The sequence below is a fragment of the Narcine bancroftii genome, chromosome 7 (genome assembly GCF_036971445.1).
Source record: "Narcine bancroftii isolate sNarBan1 chromosome 7, sNarBan1.hap1, whole genome shotgun sequence".
NCBI lineage: Eukaryota > Metazoa > Chordata > Chondrichthyes > Torpediniformes > Narcinidae > Narcine > Narcine bancroftii.
Window position 1 is genome coordinate 14,704,061 of NC_091475.1, and position 19,536 is coordinate 14,723,596.

The window sequence follows — 19,536 nt, forward strand, 5'->3', positions numbered from 1 at the left end:
CACTCTCTATGGCCCTTTTAACAAGTTTATAATAGTCTTCTCAGTTTCTGCTTTGTTTCTCTTTGGTTTGAAACTGTAGTTCAACTAATTTGAATGCTAACCAGCACTGGAAATAATAGTTTTAATAACATTCACAAATTGTCTTTTCTGTTGGATGTTTTTAGAGAACAGTTTCTTCATGTAAGAAACCAACAAGTCATATTATAAACTTTCCCTTCTTTGAATTGTCATTTTAGTGGAAATGGCAGGTTGCTCGCAGTTAGTTCTGAGAAATGTGCACTGGGGCTGACACAGCAGAATAGGTTTAATTTGGTGTGAAATTTGTATTACTGTGAATGATGGGGATCTATTTTCAGCTCAAGACAAATTAAATGGGGGGGGGGAATTGATCATTATTAATTTATAAGTTATTGCCATTAAGATTTTGATAAATAAAGCAATTCTACAAAACACAACTTCGCAACTAAGGATTGTGGTAGAAATGCTTACCTCAGTAACGTGCTCGACATTGCCAAGAAAGTGCAAATGGGCCTAACAAAGTAGACATTTTAAAATGTCTGAAATTACTGCAACAGTGGTTCGCTGCTGATGTAATATTGTATATGTGCTGCAAACAAGTGCTTCATCTGAAGGATAGGCTGGTGGATTGGAATCCTCTGTCCTCGCAGAGAGCAGCTAGTGTTTCACTCAGTGCAGCAGGGGTGAAGTGTCAGCAGTATTTCGCGTTGAATTCCTCTGCGCCACTGCTCTTTTAGCTTGATGAGGAGACAAGTCATCTTGGATTTGCCTGTCAAGGATATGGCTCATATGAATTGGGAGGAAATTAAAATAGACTTGTATTTTTAGATTGATTTTTTTTTAAATGTTGTAAGCTGTAAATGAGCTGACGTTTCCACGAACTAAAATAATTTGGAAAACCTATGAATATTTTAAAGGACCAGTGTACATTTATTGACTGAGGGTGACTTGGTTCCTAAAGCATGCAGTATTTTCTTCATACATGTTCTGATAGAGCCCTGGAAATCTATGTATTGTTTATTAGCCCAATAAGCTTAAGTGCCTCTTGTTTTTCTTAGTCGTAGTTTAGAAATAGTGTTTTTTTTTCTGTTGTTGCTTTGGACCTGAAGTACCTATTTTTGAATGGAATGTAGGAATTGGCCATTCTATTAGATTCTGATAACTATTTTGAGGAATTTGGGAAAATGAGAATATGATTTTCCATGGAGGATTAACAAACCTAAAGTTTCCACAATAATTTGCTTTTAAGAAGGAACTTTTAAATGAGTTATTAATGATATTGAATGCATTATGGAAATTTTAAAAATAAAATACAATTTCTCAGTCAATAAATCCAAGCTCTTTGGTTTTGGTCCAGATTCATATTAGTTATAGTACATTTGTGTTTGATTCTATAACACACGATGAAAAATGGTTCTAATGCTCTGTATCAGACACTGTTGATGAGACTTGTTGCCTTCAATAAGAGATCCTGTCTCAAATATGCAGCAATACAAATCCACAGATGCTATGGTTTGAGTATTGTAAGTAAACTCATTGCAGTGGATTACCAGAAATGTAGCCCCAAGTACATTCTCTGGTAACCCCCCCCCACCCACCCCACCCCACCCCACCTACTATGATCATACAAGCTACTGATGCCAGGCAAATGCAGCAAGCATTTTGCACAAAGTAAGGTAAAACCTACACAATTGAAATCAATGGCTACATGCTCAATATTGGTAGTAATATTGGCTAAGGGAGTATTGGCTAGGTGGGAGTTCTTTCTTATTACCTATACTTGTAACATCAAAACAGGAAATTAATTGGTCCTCAGTAATTCAAATATTGGCAAATGCAACAATAAAATCACACAAAACCTTGTTACAGGAGTTGAAACCACAATTTTTAATCTGTATATGAAAATCTAATCATCTAAAGCAAACTGGTGTGTAATTTAAACATGTTAAGCAATCTAAGATTCTACAAACATTGGTTTCAATAGGAGTTGATTTGTGAAATCCCTAAGATTTTCATTGCTCTTTTGCATATTAATGGTCTCTTAAAATGCTTGTAAAACCATAGAATCTCTTAAATTGCTAAAATAATAGCTGTACAAAGGCACAATATTACAATTTTTAGAGTACAAGGCTCAGGGTCTGTTTCTTTTAATAGCACAGGTATAATTGACTAGGTTTTAATAAACAGTCGGTAATATTTATTGGGTTCCTGACTGGCAATTACTTTTCTGAGGAAATACGGAGAATACGTGACTATAGTTTTCTTCAGACCTTTGTGTAGAATTTACCATTGGCCTTTTATAGTTGGAATTTTGAAATTCCTATTTTGTTTCTGGGTGTACGATGAATCACTTGTTGTTTGTCCTTTCCCTACTGAGGACCCCACATAGTTTCTGGTGATGTATTTCTTAATTTCAAAACTTGGAAGATCTTTTAATCTCTGTATTGATCTAGATGGCAGTCATATTTTATTCCAGACCAGATTTGGCCAGTGAGAGTTTTGCTGGTATATTAAATTGTGAGGCTTAATTTAATAAACATAATTTTGAAGAGATAGTGGGACTGAATGTGATTGTAAAATTGGTTATTAGCATTTGACACACATAAAATAGGATGAGGAGGAGGTGATTCAGACCTGCTTCGCCATTCAGTGGGATCCTGGCTGATCATTTACAGTACCTCCGTTTACAGTTCCTATCTTCCAGTGTCCGTTAATGCTGGTTAGCATTAAACAATGTGTTATGACATTTTGAAAATGTTTATGTTCAAGTTCAGTATTACCTGACTGTACATAAATAACCATTCAAACAGCCTTTTTCCAGACTACGGTGCATACACATACACACTTAGTACACAGCACATAAAAATCACAAAATATATATAAAATAAATATTTTAGAATAATACGCTTGTTTCCTTTATGAGACCCCAAAGTTATAGGATACTGTTGTCTAGTCTCACACCCTACAGAAAGAAGCTATTTCCCAGCCTGGCAGTCCTGACTTTGATGCTCTTCAACCATCAGAAAGGAGGTACAAGTTGCTGTATTTTGGATGGTAGGGATGCTCAATAATTCTTTGAGCCCGAATTAAACAACTCTCCTGGTGAATATTGTTGATCAAGGAAAGGGGATCCTCAGTGATCTTGGCTGTTTTTTGGCCTGCACTACCAGGCTTGGTGGAAAATTCAAGTTTACCACCATAAACAAAGAAATGTTTTCCTGATTTTTGGCTCTAAATGGCATAACTGAAACTTTTGGCCTGTGGCTCCTGGTTATAGAAAGTAGCCACTGGGAGCATTCACCCTAGTCATTAGTTTGTCCAGATCTGCTAGGATTTTATTTTTGTGTGGTCTGCTCTCATTCTAAACTCCAATCAAACCCATCAAATCACTCCTCCTGCCAGTCTAGCCCTCCTCACTTTCTCCATGGCAAGAATACCTTTCCTTGGATAGGGATATCAAAACCAGTGATTATTATTGATCTGAATAGCTGGAGCTGAAGGACTGATCCCTGCAGCACCCTTCCTCCCATTACCTGCCTCCTGGCAAAGGGAGCTTCTATTCCAGGTCTATTTCCAGCCTTTTAACCAATTCTCGTCCGTGACAATGAATTGCCTCCAGCCATAGGCTTTAATTTTGCTCACTTGCCACTTAATAGAATCATATTAATAGCATCTGGAAATCTAAATACAAAGCACCGACTGTTTCTCCCTTTTCTATTAGGTTTGTTGAGCTTGATTTCCTTTCCAAATACACGTCCTGACATTGCTTAATCCTTCCAAGTGTTCTGTCATGCATCTTGTATTTCCACAGTGCTGCAATGATAAATTTACTGATATTTAATTCCCTGTTTATATTTTCATTTTTTAAATACTGTGATTTTATTTGTTCCATTAAAGGTACTGCAGGTGTTTAACAATCTAAAAAATGTTTTGTTGGGATTCCAGTGTAGTTGTTCATCATTTTCATTGCCTTGAAGTTTATGCTGATAACCTGCTCTTCAGAACCTATGTAATATTACTTAATTTACTGAATATATGATGTAAGTAATCCCTTCTTGGATATGTTGGTGGACAGTGTAGCCATCTGGTCAGAAGCTGCTTGTACCTTTTTACAAGCCCTGGCAAGGATTGAACAAACTCTCTGGGATTGATAATCCATTAAACATGTCAGTGTTTTCCATTGTACACAATTTAATTATGATGCCGTTCACAGATCAAGAAGAAACAACAGGATGTTCTGGGTTTCTTGGAAGCCAATAAAATTGATTTTAAGGAAATGGATATAGCAGCAAACGAGAACAACAGAAAGTGGATGCGGGAAAATGTTCCTGGGGAAAAGCGCCCTCAGAATGGTATTCCTCTTCCACCCCAGATCTTTAATGATGAACTGTATTGTGGGGTAAGAACATTTTAAATGGCTATTTTGTATCTTTTTTTCTGTTTAGGATCTTTCAGAATCTTAGTGTTTATGTTCTAATCACATGCCCTCTTAATGTCAATAAATGATCCCTGGGATTTTCTAACATTTCCTATGAAGAGAGGTTCATTTATAGCCTCTTGAATGATAACATTTTGAAATTAATTTCTATTACTAATTTTCTTTATTGTATCTTTATTGAATTATTTGTTCTGTCAAAATTGATAGTTATGAGAACCAAAATGATGACATCAGGTTTGTTTCCTAGGCCTGTGTTTTTGATGGTAACAAATATACTGTATTTGACGGCAAATAGGACCACCATTTATTCCTCAAAAAATTGCCCCAAAAGACCCCCCCGGACCTAATACACAAAGGTGATATTTTGGAGAGCATGATATTGATGCCTGCCATCGGTATCAGGGAGGGAAGAATCCCCCAGGGCCTGGAACCCCCCCCCAAGTGCTGCCCCCCTCCCCCGAGTGCTGCTGCTATCCCAGATGTAGAAGGTACACTTACATGTTTGTCCTAGCGTTCACTGTCAATGAAGTAATGCCAAATAAAACATGGCGGCCACCAAGGCCAGGTAGATCCACCTGGCCTACCCATAAATACACTAAAACATGTACACAAAAAAAATTATAATTAAAAATTCATAAGATTTCCTGCTGAAATTGTAGAGGGAGGGGGTTCTTGTATGCCTCAAATATGGTACCTTCACTTCCTTGAAGACAGACAGCTCAATAACCCTTCTGGCCCCTCAAACCTGTGCCACCCAATTGACCTACACCCTGGGACTGTGCCAGATTTGAACCCTAGTCACTGGCGCTGTAACAGTATTGCACTAACCGCTATGCTATCTGTACCACCCTTTTATTGAATTACATTTGTTCTGTCAAAATCAATACTTATGACATCAGGTTTGGTTTTAGAGCTTTTTCTTTTGATGGTAACCATATACCTCTGCTTCTTTGAAGTTAATAGGGACCTTTCAATGTTTTCTACTTACAATGGGCTGATGCATCTGCATCCCCATGATTCATATCATGGCCTCTTTGATAGCTGAGGGGAAAATGAGCTGAGTGCAAATGGATAGTTGATGATCAGCACCGGGCCAGAGCGTCTTGCTTCCATGCTCTTTGCTCCAACTCTGTTTCTCAAAGTAGAATAATTTTCTTGAGAAATTGAATGTGGATCTTTCCATCCTTTGCCCTAAATATTAAAGCTAAAGTCACCACGTCAAGAGGAGCTTTACAGATGCAATTTTTTTTCTATAAAGCAAGTTAAATTTTCATCTTGGTCTTCTGTATTGGGTATTATCCTGAACAAAAATTCTAAATTTTTTAATAATTTAGTTATTGTAACTGATTTTTGACCATGCAAATTAGACTTCATAATGACACCTGTATTGGCATTTACTGTGTTTAATTAAGAGTTTGTCAACACATTTAATATTTATGTTGTTGATCTTCTTGTCATTTCAGGACTTTGATGCTTTCTTCAATGCCAAAGAAGATAATGGAGTTTATGCATTTCTTGGTCTGACTCCACCACCTGGTTCAAAGGTATAAATCTCAAAACATTACCAATTTGCATTTTAAGGTGACGTGAAAAAAATCCTTGGTTTATCTATGCCATCTGAAAATGAACCTCTCTGTAAACAAATTCACCTTTTTTTTAAAAAATACAATTTAGAGCAGCCATTCTCAACAAGGGCCACATGGCACACCCCAAGGGGCCACAGCACATTTAAGGGGGTCACTGACTGGAAAGTATAAACTTTTTTTGAATGTAGCTGGAAGAAACCCCCAACTAAACATCATTGGGAAGGGGGTCCATAAACTTTGAGCAGAGTCCAAAGGGGGCCATAGCCAAAAATGTTGACAATGGCTGGTTTAGAGAATGTCCTGAGACATGTATTTGGAACTAAAAAGATTTTCTACTAATTCAAATTATACTTTGAACACTCTGCTGTCTATTTGCTGTGCAACATAGAAAATGTTTGATGTATAGCCTCTATTATCTGGATGCTGACCTGCAAAAGGCCAACTTTTTTCTGTTAGAAATAAGAATATGACAGGGTAACATTTACTGATGGTCCTCGTTTTCCTTGGAGATCTGCAATTCCTCCTGTTGGAAATTCCAAGTTTCCAACTGTAGTCGGGGGAAAATGGCAAATTAGTTACCATCTGAGGTTGGTGAGTCGCTTCGAATAGGATGCTGAGGTGATGGTGTTCACAAAAAATAGTTGCAGGATCCCTTCTAGTGATGGTGGTTTAGTGTGTTGTATCTTCTAGGTTGTAAATGTGCAGTTATAGTGTTACAGTCAGAAGTCAACATTGGATCCAGTAATGGGTCGCCATTCAAAGTAAGTTCCGTGTGCTGGATTGTTCCAGATTTCCGGTGGTGATTTGTTTGGACAAGAATACATGGTCACACTTCTGATGTGAGTTTTTCAGATGATGGTAGGCTCTGCAGGTAAGGGGTTAAGTTGCTACACTAAAACTCCAAAAATTCAGCCCACTCTGGACTTTGGCTGAACAGGACTGGCAAGTTTTCTCAACTATTGGATATTATTTTAATAGCTCAGAACACTTGTCCACTTCATTTAGATGTTACAGTTTTATAGCAACTTTCCAATTAACCAGGTGAGTGAAAAGGGAACACGCAAAATCACCTGATGAACTAGTGAATTATTTAATGTGTAGTCTTTTTGTCTTGACTATTGTGTTTAGAATATAGCTTTATTTTATTGATTGGGATATCTGGTACTCTTTGTATGAGTGTAGACATTTTATTTGAGGAATCCAATTTATAGCTTGATGGGTTTCTAATTAGTGTCTGAAATCTTGCCCATACCATGAAAGCCTAAACATTTTTTTAATGATTTGAAGACCCCGAATCTCTCTAACCCCTTTGAACTTCAGTTTCATTGGTTTTTAAGTTTGAGGATACATGTTTTTCTTTTTGGACTATTTATTAGTTTGTGTGTAACCCTGGGTTTCATCTTGCTTTTATTTCTGGTCCAGGAAGCACATCAGACTGCAATAATCGAGAATGGTGAAGTTACAGAAAATAAAGCGATCTTTGTAATTAAACATTATTTGAAGATGTTTGGTCTTGCTTTTGAACTAATACTTCAACTGTTGGTGTGTTTTGATGCATGCACTATAAATAACTAGTTAGACTTCTGTTTAGGAACTGCATAGTACTTCTAAGTTGGCTACTATGTATATTTTGTGGCCGATAACTCAACCAAAATGGATGCTTCTTAATTTATTTGTAATGCTCAAACTGTGTATTCATCTATCTGAAGCAATATTGCAGCCCAACAGTTTCTAGATTTTGTGAGCAAATATTTTCGTACCTTGATCATACTTGATCATTAAATGTAAATGTGGTGCGACATGTTGTGTAGTTTAGTTTAAGGTTCAACAAGGAACACAAAACATAATAATTTATTTATTGAATGTCCAACGTTGCAGCGAAGTTGTTTGGATTTTCCAAGGTAAAATTGATGCAGGGTTAAATAAATGCAGAGATTTATTGAAGTTTTTTCATGGCAGTATTTTGCGACTCTCCCCAGACTCCCAGAGAATTGCTTTATTTCCTTTGTACAGTTTCATTTATTGGTAAGGAAAACCGTGTGTGTGAGGAGCATGTAGATTTACTAATTGGATAAACTCAGAAACTTAACGCAGAGAATTGGGTCGTGATGTATTTAGAGAAAAGAATGAAAGCAATATGAATTAAATGGTTAGTAAACTGAAGAAGATGCAGGAGAACTGGGCAAAGATGCTCACCTTTCCAGGTGGCGACATGCAGTGACCTGGATTTTGCTGGTAAATGCTGAAGTCTGTAACTTGTGTCCACATGTCTTCAAATGTAGAAGGTCCAGATTTATTGAAAAATATGCCCTTGTGCAGTTTTTCTGTAGCTAATTTCTCCATGGAGCTGGTAGTTTGTTTCAATTATGAGATTCTCCAGCATTGTAACTGAAAAATTGTTTTTGGATCCTGCTATAAGATGGAACTACAGTAGGATTTGAATGGAGGACTGGGCAGGAAAAGAAAGGGGTGGGCAGCTTCCTTTTTGCACTGTTTACCTTTAAACAATTTCATTCAAATGAAACTGACATTCAGAAAGCATTCAAGATGAAATCTTAAGTATAAAATATTTAAGTATAAATGGGGCGAGCTGAGTCCGCTCGCAAAGCTTACAAGCATGTTTCGGGGTGGACGTCCTTTCACCTTTGTGTGGGGTTTGAGGCACCTCTTCTGGTCTTGCGGCTGGAATCTGGAATGCTTTGACTCAGCAATACATCTTTGTCTCTAGGCAAGTCTTGAGGGTGAGATAACAGTGGGTGGTGATTGCAGATGGTGAGTCCACGCCAACAAGATCTGGCTGACTGATAAAATTGCTTAAAAGGCAAGGCAAAGAGTGCCATAAATGATGATATCAAAGAGATTAAACTAATGTTTTGTGAGTGACTTGGCCTCTGTCACTGTTGTCTCATTTTGTCCACTGTGGGGGGTTAAAAATGTTGTGCCAAAAGTGTTTAATCAGCATCTTAGCAAGGGTTAGGGAGTTTCATTTATTTAGAGAGAGTGCATTGTTGACTCAGGCCTGAAACATTGGCTGCCTTTTGCTTTTTATGGATGCTGCATGACCTGCTGAGTTTCTTCAGCACTTTTGTGTACTACTGTACTTCTAAGATTGTTAAGTTGATCGATTTATTAAAAGTTGAAGGTGTGCACTGGTGCTGGACTGATCAGGACCGTGGTTATCTTGAAATGAATTGGATCCCACTACATGTGATTAGGCTGTCCTTCTCCTTTTATTGACTGTGGGCCAGATTGCCTCCTTTGCCATAATTCAGATTCTAAACCAAAGATGCAGACTTAAGATAATTAGCCTAAGCATCAGGAGGATCTGAAGCATTATGATCAGGGTCTTTTCTTTATCCTTGAGATTTGATAACTACTTGAGATGGTAATACTGAAATGGATAAATACAATGGGAATGAATGTAAGAAAAATAAGTTTAAAATCCGTCTCCCTCCAGATTTGAAGAAGCAAATCACCTGCCAATTTTCCATTTGTTTTAAACAAATCAGGCCACGAAAATTAAGATTGCTTTCAATGGAACCTGCTAAAATCTTAATTCGATTGTTCTAATTGCAGGTATTTCCAAAACAAGTAGGGTCAAATGCTCTGATAGGTTGTATTGATTCAGTTTTGATTTCATTAAGAAAAGGGATTTTAGTTGTGTTTTATGTTATTATATTTGCACGACCTCTGCTTCCATTTCTTTGATATGCCAATGAGTCGTACATGAATAGAGCCACAGTCAGCATGGAGGAAATAATGAAATGTTGCATCATCACTTTGAACAGTCAACAGATATAAATGTAATTATGAATTGACTCATTGCTCTGTGTGTGTACACGAGGCATGTTTTGTGTGCATTTTTTTAAACTACAACTTGTGTGTCGATAGAAGTGACATTTGTGAGTCCTTAATGTGAATAATTGACTTAAAGATTAACTATTTTTAACACCTTTAATTTGTGAAGAGAAAAAAAGCTGCCTGGAGTAGTGAATGCGCTTGTCACATAGTCCAATATTATAAATACTGTGAATTTTAATCTGAAAAATATTTATGTCGGGGTGACTATTACATGGAGTTCCAAATTTTTATAGCAGAAGACAATATGGTTTTTCCTTCTCCTTTCTCAGATCAAAGGAAGAAGCAACTTTCTACTAATCTTTTGTATTGTTTTATATTCGTGCATGTCTATTTTTCATCATCCGTTAGTTACTTTGTGCAGTTCATTATTATTTCATTTCTCATGAGTTCCACTTCTGATCTCTGCTCCATGCAGGTGCTTAATTGGTGTCTCTTTGCTTTGAATTTGCAATGCCTGTAATCTTTCACTGCCTGAAACTCTAGAATTAGTGGATTTGTTTAAAAATAAAAGTACTCACTTTATTTTCCATCCAATATTGCTGTGTGCAGGAAAACATTAGTGAGAGTGAACCTGCAACAGATGAAGAGCCTACCCACCAAATGGTTGATCCACAGGACGCAGCTGGTGAATCTCACAAACCTGTAAACATCCCTCTTTTCAGTTTTCATTATTATCTCATTAAATTTTATTTAATTTGACTGATGAAGAACTGACATGTGCCTAACAAATATTTAGCAGCCTCATTTTCATTTGTGACTAATTGGAATACTGGGTCAGGCGGTGGAAATGAGCAATGACGCAGTATGGAGAGAATAATCCAGCATTTTGGAAAATTTCTTCCCAATTATGATTGTAGCTGAAAATAGCAATGTTTCTGGTTTTTGTCGTTAGTGGTATATTGGGGTTCCAAGCTTAGTTGATGTATAAAATTACTGATTTTTGCCAAACTGCCTACATAATTCCTTATTTAGATTCTACGTGGTCATTGAATAAATCCCACAATAAATTGTGATCGAAGAATAACTGGTAATTCATCTGGTGCCAGATGGGGATCTGGTGTATTGAGGATTGTTATGAATGGGGGGAAACTCGTGTCATTTGAACAGCTGAGGAATAAGTATGATTTGTTGAATAAAAATTTCTTCTGCTATCTTCAGTTAAGATCTTTCTTAAAGGATAAATTATGCCGTGCCTGTGTGTAGTGACCTGCAAATTCTAATTCAAAGGGGGAATACGCTTAAGTTTATTTTTTATGATGCGTCTCCTTTGCAAAGTAAGGGCCCAAAGCACGGGAAGGGAAAGGAGGGAGATGGACTTGGGCACAACAGTCCAGGAGCAGTGGTGATCACTGTTTCATCTCAGTGTTGCGGGGTTGTGTTTTTGGAGGTGCATTCATCCAGATAAGCAAGGGGGTTCCATCACATTTAATGTGTCTTGAGGATAGTAGAGTTCATTCATCTGTTGCTTTCGAAAATGATAATCCATTACTCCACACCTACTTGTGAAGTCCTTATAGCCATTCTTCAAAGTTTTTGCAAAGGCACCTGGAGCCTCTAGCTTGAGCAGAGCTCTGGCATTTTAAATGAGATCTGTTAACATGTGACCTACACTTTTTAAAAAAAAAAACCTGCCACAATTTATCTTCTTTTAAAACAGTAGAAGCTTGAGGATATTAAAAATAAGCTTTGGTTACACTGAATATCAAGGAAAGGTGTTTTAACTTTTTGGTTGGATGACGATCAATGCTTGACATTTGAATTATGATTAATGGTTGCTGGTTATCTGCCCAGATGTGGGCTAAGTCTATTTTTCTCAACATGTGGACATGATCTACATTATGAACTACAAGGACAGCTTCTTCCCCACTGCCATCAGATTCCTGAATAATCAACGAACCAAAGGCACTGCCTTACTTTTCGGGCCCTGTTATTCTTCTTCTTATTTTTTATAGTCCTGTCGTAAGATGGTAATAATATGTATGTTTTCAGTCTGCTGCAAACACTGAATTTCATGAATTATTCATGATGTTAAGTTCTGATTCTGCTGAGAGTTTGAATGGTGAAGTGTAGAGCTTGGCTGGGGAGTGAGAATAGTTCTGTGCAGAAATGGAGGTGGAAATTTGGAACATTTTTGCCAGCAGGGATGCAAGGTCGATTGTTTTTAAGCCTCTCCAATTTTTGTTTGTTAACAAGTGTGGATATAGGAAATGGATCTTTTGAGTCTCAGAACAAAGAATAGAGAGTGACTGAGAAATAGAAAAGATTCAGATACTGCAAGCTTGAGCAGACACTGAATTGCTGGAGGAACTCGGCAGGTCACGGCATACATGGAGAGGAATGGTCAGTTAATCAAGACTAGAGGGAAAGATGTGATTATGTATATAAAGGGGGAAAGAAGCTGGGCAGGGACCCAGAGGTGAAAGAAAAAAAAAGGTGAGCAGTGGAGAGACTGAGGCAGGTGCAGGGGGGAAAAAAAAGTACTCGTAAAGAGGAGATGGAAATATTTTTCCCTTCACTAACTTTCCTTTCTTTCCCCACCCCTTACCCTTCGACTCTCCCTCTGCCTGTCTCTCCACCTCTCATACCTTCTGTCCTGGCCCTTTTCCTTTGTTGTCTTCCCCCCTTTATATATGTAATATCATCTTTCTAGTCTTGAAAATGAGTCCAGATTTGAAATATTGACTTACTATTTCTACCCATGGATGCTGTCTGACCTGCTGAGTTCCTACAGCAACTTGCTGTCCTGCTCATTGAATGACCAAATAGGCTTGAGGAATTCTGTTGCAAACTCTTTTTGCCTGGTGCACTTGGCTGATGTTCATTCAGTTTTGTCTCCCAAAAATAGCAGCATATTTGGATAGCAGTAACAGGATAGGTCCAAGTCAGCATGGATTTATGAAGGGAAAATTAGGCGCTGAAGTAAGACGCATACATGAGGTTTGTATATTCTTCCTGTGTCTGCATGGGTTTTCTCCCACCCTTCAAAACGTACCGAAGATGTAGGCTAATTGGATGGTACAGGTTCTTGGGTCAGAAGGGGCTGTTACTGTGCTGTAAATAAATTTAAATTTTAAATTGAAATCTTTTTTCCAGAGAGTTGGATGACCTCTCTCGAATCTTAGTCATGAGTATCAGTTTCCAATATCTCTCATTTTCATCTTTCAACTAATATGTACTACTTTAGAATTTGGAAACATTAATGAACTGTAAAAATGAATGAACTGTAAAAATGAATGCCTTCTGTTTTCATAATTTCCAAATTCGTCCACTAAGGAGTGTACTCCTGAAGGCAAAATTTTGGCAAAATTGGTACCTAATCTAAATTGGATACTTTGCAGACCTTGCACGCCAATGACGTGTTCCTGTAGAAGCCTTTCAATTGTTTTTTTTTTTTTGAGACAACTAAAAAGGAATTGATATTAGAAGTATTGAGAGGTGATGAACACTTTTTTAAGGCATTACAAGGAGGTGGGTGCAGAGGCATATAGAACCGTCCCAAGGACATAAAGCAATTGCTGCGAGATGCAATGATCAGAGGACTGGAGGAGAAAGAAGGGGCTTGGAGAATTAAAATATTGACTGATTGGAAGATGGACACAAGTTGATTTATACTTTGGGTCATAATTTTATTTGCAAGGCAGAGTTAGTAGCTGAATGATGAGAAAGGACAGAATGAGTGAGTTAATGTAAAGAGAAAATGGGAGATCCAGGAAGGAGAATGAAGGTCTCTGGAAATTAACATCAACAATTGTGTGGGTCAGCTCAATGGAGAAGTGGGTTGATCAAAATGTGTATTTAGGTAATAAAGAATAGGATGTGGAATTTTTAACTACCTCAGATTCCATTTTCAGGTTTATTGTCAGAGTATGTGCATGACATCACATATAACCCTGAGATTCTTCCTGCATGCGAGGCAGAATGACCACATTGGGCGTACAAAAGAAATTGTACACGACATTTACATGTAAACAAATAAAGAAATGTACACATTGTGCAATACAGTAAGGAAAATCAATCAATGAAGTGCACAAGTAAGAGTCCTTAAATGAGTCCCCGATTTGAGTTTGTTGTTGAGGAGTCTGATGTTAGTGAACCTGGTGGAGCGAGTCTTGTGGGGCCTATGTTTTTCCTGATGGTCATTGTGAGAACAGAGCAGGTGCTGCGGGGTGTGGATCCTCATTGGTTGCCGCTGCTCTCCGACAGCAGCGTTCCCTTTGAGCGACCTTCATGAGTGGTCAGAAAAGAGGTCAGCTGGGGTCTGTGATGCTGGATGCGTGCAGGTGTGAGTGATGGGCTGGGAGGAGGAAGTTGTGCCAGATGCTCTGATCTTTCTGATTGTTTGGCCATGTCTACTCAAACAGGAACCATATCACTTCAGCAAACTAGCAACAAGTATGGCATACCCAGTGCTTTTTAACTATAACGAGATTACCATCCTTTTAAGCAGTGAATTCCAACTTCCCGTCAACTTCTGCATCCCTTTACTATTTACCTAAAGCACTCTGCCCAGCGATAATTTGGGGCTTTAGGAAATGGGCACTTTACCTTTGCCCCCCCCCCCTCCCCCATAACCCAGGAATTTTTCTGGTGACCTCCTTCCAAAAGAAAATGTCCAGTTTTCAGCCAGGTCTAAAATTCTTAAGTTTGGGCAAGATCACCGCTCCACTGACCTGTTTCCAAACCCTTTTTATCCATTGGGGAGTGACGAAGAGACGTGTAGTACTGCAGCTGGGACCTAACTAGTTTTGTACAGTTCTGGTATTATTTCCCTGCTTCTGTATTCTGTGATGTGGCTTTATATAAATATTCTATATGTTGCCGTAACCATTTGATTTTTCGACAGTAGAGACTTGTGATTGTGAATATCTACAGCTCTCAATATCTCCCAGTTACTTGCTAGGCCTGGCAAGAATGGGTTGTATTGGCAGCCTCATCGCTTGTGCAAACAATGTGTCGAATGCCAACCATGCTTCCATTTAAAATTTGGTGCAGCTAGGGTGTGAGAGAGTGTGGATGCATTTTGCCTTCTGCTGCAACTGTGTCCCCTGTTTTTGTGATTTTACTGGACAAAGGAAGAGAAGTTGTTGACAGAGGTTGGGACAATAGTAGTGTTAGTTTTGTGGACAGCCTAATTCAGTGGATTAAAGGGAGTGTGATGGAGATGTACTTGCAATGCTGGAAGGAACAGTAGGGAATCATTTCTTTTCCCCCAGATCTGGAATATATCTAACCCAGATTGCAGTTTATTGCTCTTTAATGCTGGAATTACCATGGTGTGTCTTCCTCTCACTTTTCTAATCCCCTCCCCCAACATTCATGAACCCTGCTCCATTTTGAGAAAGCCTCAACGGAAAAGTGGGATAACCGAATCTGACTGTTTTCTGAGTTAATAATATTAACACAGAAAACCCTTCAAGGGAAGAAGTAAATGAATGAAGTTGGTGATGGCGACAGTAAGAGAACTGCTGTAAATGACGCAGACCTCTTTTAACATTGTTTGCTTCAGTCATTCCTGGTTTGATTCCTAACTTGAGTATGTTCATTTTACCAGGACAATGAAGACGAGGAGCCAGTTACAGAGGTTCGATCAATATATTAAGTCCTGAGAAACTGCATAAATATAAACTCACGCATGCCCTGATCATGAATCTAACAAGAAGATCTCCAAGTCGTATGCATCTCGCGTACAAATGACTTGGAGATCATCTCTTTAGATTTGAAAATCACAGTGGTTTTCTTTCTCCATTATAACTAAAATATTTCAACTAATGACTAATTATTCATCTATTTTTCCTCTTGCTATCTCCTTTAGAATGAAGAAGGACAGCTTGTAACTGAGGCAGATGATATGATGTGTGCTTCATCTAGATTTGTCCTCATTAACCATATGTCCATTTCATTGTAATGTTTTAACTGATTTCTGGCCACATTGTTGGCATACAATTTGGTTTAAATCTGGGATGCTTCTTCCAAATTTAATTCTTTTCAGTATAATTTCATCCATCGTCTTGATGTATTGAATTTTTTTTAATACTTTCTACATTTTCTGTTGTGGTTTTGAGTTTCTCCCTCTCTCTCTCTTTTTCTTCCCTCTCCCATCCCTCCGTATGATTTCAGGAGGAGGAAGAAGATGAAGAACCTGTGACTGAGGTAGTTTTGAGTCTCTCAACACAAGCTTAACCGACTGATACATTTAAGTTAGTTTGTGGTGCAATGTAGGTGTGCAACTTGATTCGTACACTTCCATAAAGGATGTTGAATAATTATTAATGTAGAAGAAGAAATTTCAATTGTTGATAATTTTATTGTACAATTCTAGGTTTGTTTTCTTGTAATTTTAGAATGCATTGTAAGGAATGTGGCAGCCTTGATTTTTTAAATCTTTAAAACTTAACTGTAAAGAAAATTTTCCAGACACCCAAGTGTGATAATGATGCGAGTGATGTTGGTGACCAGAGCTTATTTTGGTTTACTGTTGTTTGGATTCCAGGAAGTTTGATATTTTTTTTTCATTTCTCAATTAGGGTGAGGATGAAGCAGATGAATCTTAAAATATATTTTTGCTTTTGTATGATTTCATCTGCAAGGGTTAAGGTAATGAGAAACCTGTAATTGTCTGATGCAAACAAAATGTAAAACAATTGACATGCTGGTTGAAGTTGCTGCTATTTGTCTAATGCTAACATAGCCAGTAGTCTGTTTGTGTATGTTAAGCTTTGCAGTTGATTAATGATTAAAGCATTCTCCATTTCAAGAATTCCAAATTCATTTGGAAGCTGTATTATAGATGAATTATTCACAATAAGTTGCCATCTCATCACTGAGACGAATCTGCCAGACTAGTACGTTGGGAACTCATTTGTGCACGTGTTTGGCTGCCTGTGTTTCTTGTCATGAGAGTATTTTGATAATCGAGTCATTTTTTTAATGCCCTTAACATGAGGCTTTTAATGTTATACTTGAATAACAAGCCTGCTCTCAACTGAATGTAGTTGCTGCATTTGCTAAGTGTACTGTACTTCTCTTTTTCCCGTCTTCAGATTTATTGTCAGAGTACATACACGACCTTACAAACAACCCTGAGAATCTTTTTTTCCCTGCGGGCAAGGCTGAATTACCACTTATTGGTCGTGCAACAAAAAATGACATGTAAACAAATAAATGCAAATAAACTGTGGAATAGAGGGATGGGGGGGGTGGGGGGGAACAAAAGTGCCAAGTATGAATCCTTAAATGAGTCCCTGATTAAGTTTGGTGTTGAGGAGTCTGATTGTGGAGGAGTAGCAGCTATTCTTGAACCTGGTTGTGTGAATCTTGTGGCACCTATACCTCTTTCCTCATTGTAGCAGCTAGAACAGAACGTGTGCTGGGTGGTGTGGATCCTTAATGATTGCTGATGCTCTCTGTTGGCAGAATTCCCTGTGGATCTTGATGGTAGGGAGGGTTTTACCTGTGTTCTGGGCTTTGTCCACTACCTTTTGCAGGGCTTTATGCTGGGGGGGGGGGAGAGTGGGGTGTGGTGGAGAGGGTGTTGATATTGATGTCTCCATACCAGTCCATGATGCAGCCAGTCAGCACACATTCCACCACACTTCTGTAGAAATTTACCATAGTTTCTGATCTCATACCAAACCTCTGCAAACTCCTGAGGAAGTAGAGGCACTGACAAGCTTTCTTCAGGATGCTATGAGTATGTTGGGTCTGGGAAAGAGCCTCTGAGATGGTGACTCCCAAGAACTTCAATTTGCTCATCCTATCCACCCCTGATTCCCCCAATGAAGACAACAATCAGCTCTTTGGTTTTGGTGACGTTGAGTGCAAGGTTGTTATTGTTGCACCATTCAGCCAAGTTTTCAATCCCCCTCCTGTATGCTGACTATCACCCTTTTTTTAAACCACCCAATACAGTGGTATCGTAAGAGAATTTGAAGATGGTGTTGTTGTCATACCAAGCCACACAGTCATAGGTGTAAAGCGAGTAGAGCAAGAGGCCAAGGACACAGCCCTGCGGTGCCAATATGGTAGACTTTAAATAACTGGTTCATTCTGCATTCACCTTATCTGCCCAAAGATATACTGAAGCAGTGACTATTAATGAATTGTGGTTCACGACCTTAATTTTTCGAGTGTTGGAAAATGCTGCTTGTTAGCTTAGAAATTTCATACAATTACCCTTTTCTGTCTAAAGCTTGTCTTCATTTAATTTCTATTTTAAAATGTGATAAACTGGAGATGTAATTTTCAGTCTGTGTGAGGTACAAAATTACATAAGGTGTATTAGATTCTACACTGGTATTTTAAGATGGTGGAAATGTGGTGGGTTTACTAATGTACTGATAGTAGCAATATGTTGACAATGGTGAATAAATTCCACTTGGAGTGGGATATCCATTCAAAGAATGTTCCTTCATTTCTTCTCAACCCAGACCCAAATATTAAGTTAATCATGATTTGAATCAATTTTGCACATAGCATGTACTAACAATTTGGAGAATCTGGTGCAGAGCAAGTTGAATCCAGAAAACAGTGGTATTGATTTGTGTGATTCAGTGGAGTTCTGTTTCATTAAACACTTTTGTTTTCATTTTTAGGAAGCAGAAACCCTTGCAGAACAACAGCAAGTGTAGGGATTTGACCCAGGAACATTGGAGATGTTGGCATTGCGCAAAAGAAATCTTCAATTCAAAGCATGAATTTCAACAGAGGCGTAACCTTCCAATACCCTTTTGCAAATGTTGAGCCACAACCAAACTTTCCCTTCTGTTTTGTAGATGACTTGGACTTTGTAGAAGCAAAACTAACTGTTTGGAAATTAATGGAAGCAGTGTCATTTGTAGGGCATAATTAAACTCTGCTTTTTGTTTCTGAAAATTTCCTTGGGAATGCCAGCTAGAGCCTTAACTCAAAGCTTGCCTCCAGAAAAAGAACTGCCAATTATCGCAAAATGTTGCGCCATCCTAATTATGCCGAGTTGCCTATCTTTTCCCTCTTTTCGCCAGTGTTCCTTTCACTGACATTTGCTGTGAATTTTGAAAAGAGTAATTACTGATAAATGATGCAAATAAACTTTTTTTTATAAAATCTCCTTGTCTTTGGTGATTTATTTTACTGATGCATGAAGCAAAATAATTGTTTAATCTGATGAGGTTTGATCTCATGATTTCTATTCATCCCCAAATCTGGTATTGAGGGTTTGTTTCAGTTGCATGGAGCAGATTTGTCTGTTCCGAGCCAGGTAGCCAAGATTAGTCTTCTGTTCTCTTTTCTTGAAGCTGCACATTTTCAAGCTTCATTTGGGGTCCAATTAAAGTAATTGAAATATTCATTTCGAGTCATTTTTGGTGACTTGATAACTTCTAACAAGGTATGTGTTTTAGCATTCAAAAGGATTTTTATAATTTAATATGGTTAGGGGAAGAAGAAAAACAAATGCTCCACTCTCTCAATTTCTATTAATTCTTAATAACAGTTCTCCACAATTGTGCCTATGAAGGCAGGTTGTTTTGGATCTCATTATCGCTGTGTCTCACCTGATCTTTGCCCAGCACTGAACACAAGAAGATTGAAGCAGGAAGTTGATCTTTCCCATTTACCCTAAATGATTTGATGAATTACTGCATTGAAGGATTGTCT

The 19,536-nt window shown here is 38.1% G+C and overlaps 1 protein-coding gene across 9 annotated transcripts in view; it reads left to right on the forward strand.

Moving 5' to 3' along the window:
* Nucleotides 1-18,984, forward strand: part of sh3bgr (SH3 domain binding glutamate-rich protein) — a 44,700-nt gene extending 25,716 nt beyond the window's left edge. For 4 of the 9 annotated variants that reach the window (XM_069888941.1, XM_069888942.1, XM_069888936.1 and 1 more), the window contains 7 exons: nt 4,232-4,417; nt 5,920-6,000; nt 7,465-7,524; nt 10,453-10,545; nt 15,455-15,484; nt 16,021-16,053; nt 18,495-18,984. In XM_069888941.1, coding sequence (XP_069745042.1) covers nt 4,295-4,417; nt 5,920-6,000; nt 7,465-7,524; nt 10,453-10,545; nt 15,455-15,484; nt 16,021-16,053; nt 18,495-18,530 — 456 coding nt within the window. In that variant the 5' untranslated portion in view covers nt 4,232-4,294 and the 3' untranslated portion in view covers nt 18,531-18,984. Of the gene's footprint in view, nt 1-4,231; nt 4,418-5,919; nt 6,001-7,464; nt 7,525-10,452; nt 10,546-15,454; nt 15,485-16,020; nt 16,054-16,427; nt 16,498-18,494 lie in introns of all 9 variants that reach the window. The other 5 variants (XM_069888937.1, XM_069888939.1, XM_069888938.1 and 2 more) reach the window with 5 other exon arrangements.
* Nucleotides 18,985-19,536: the final 552 nt, after the last annotated feature.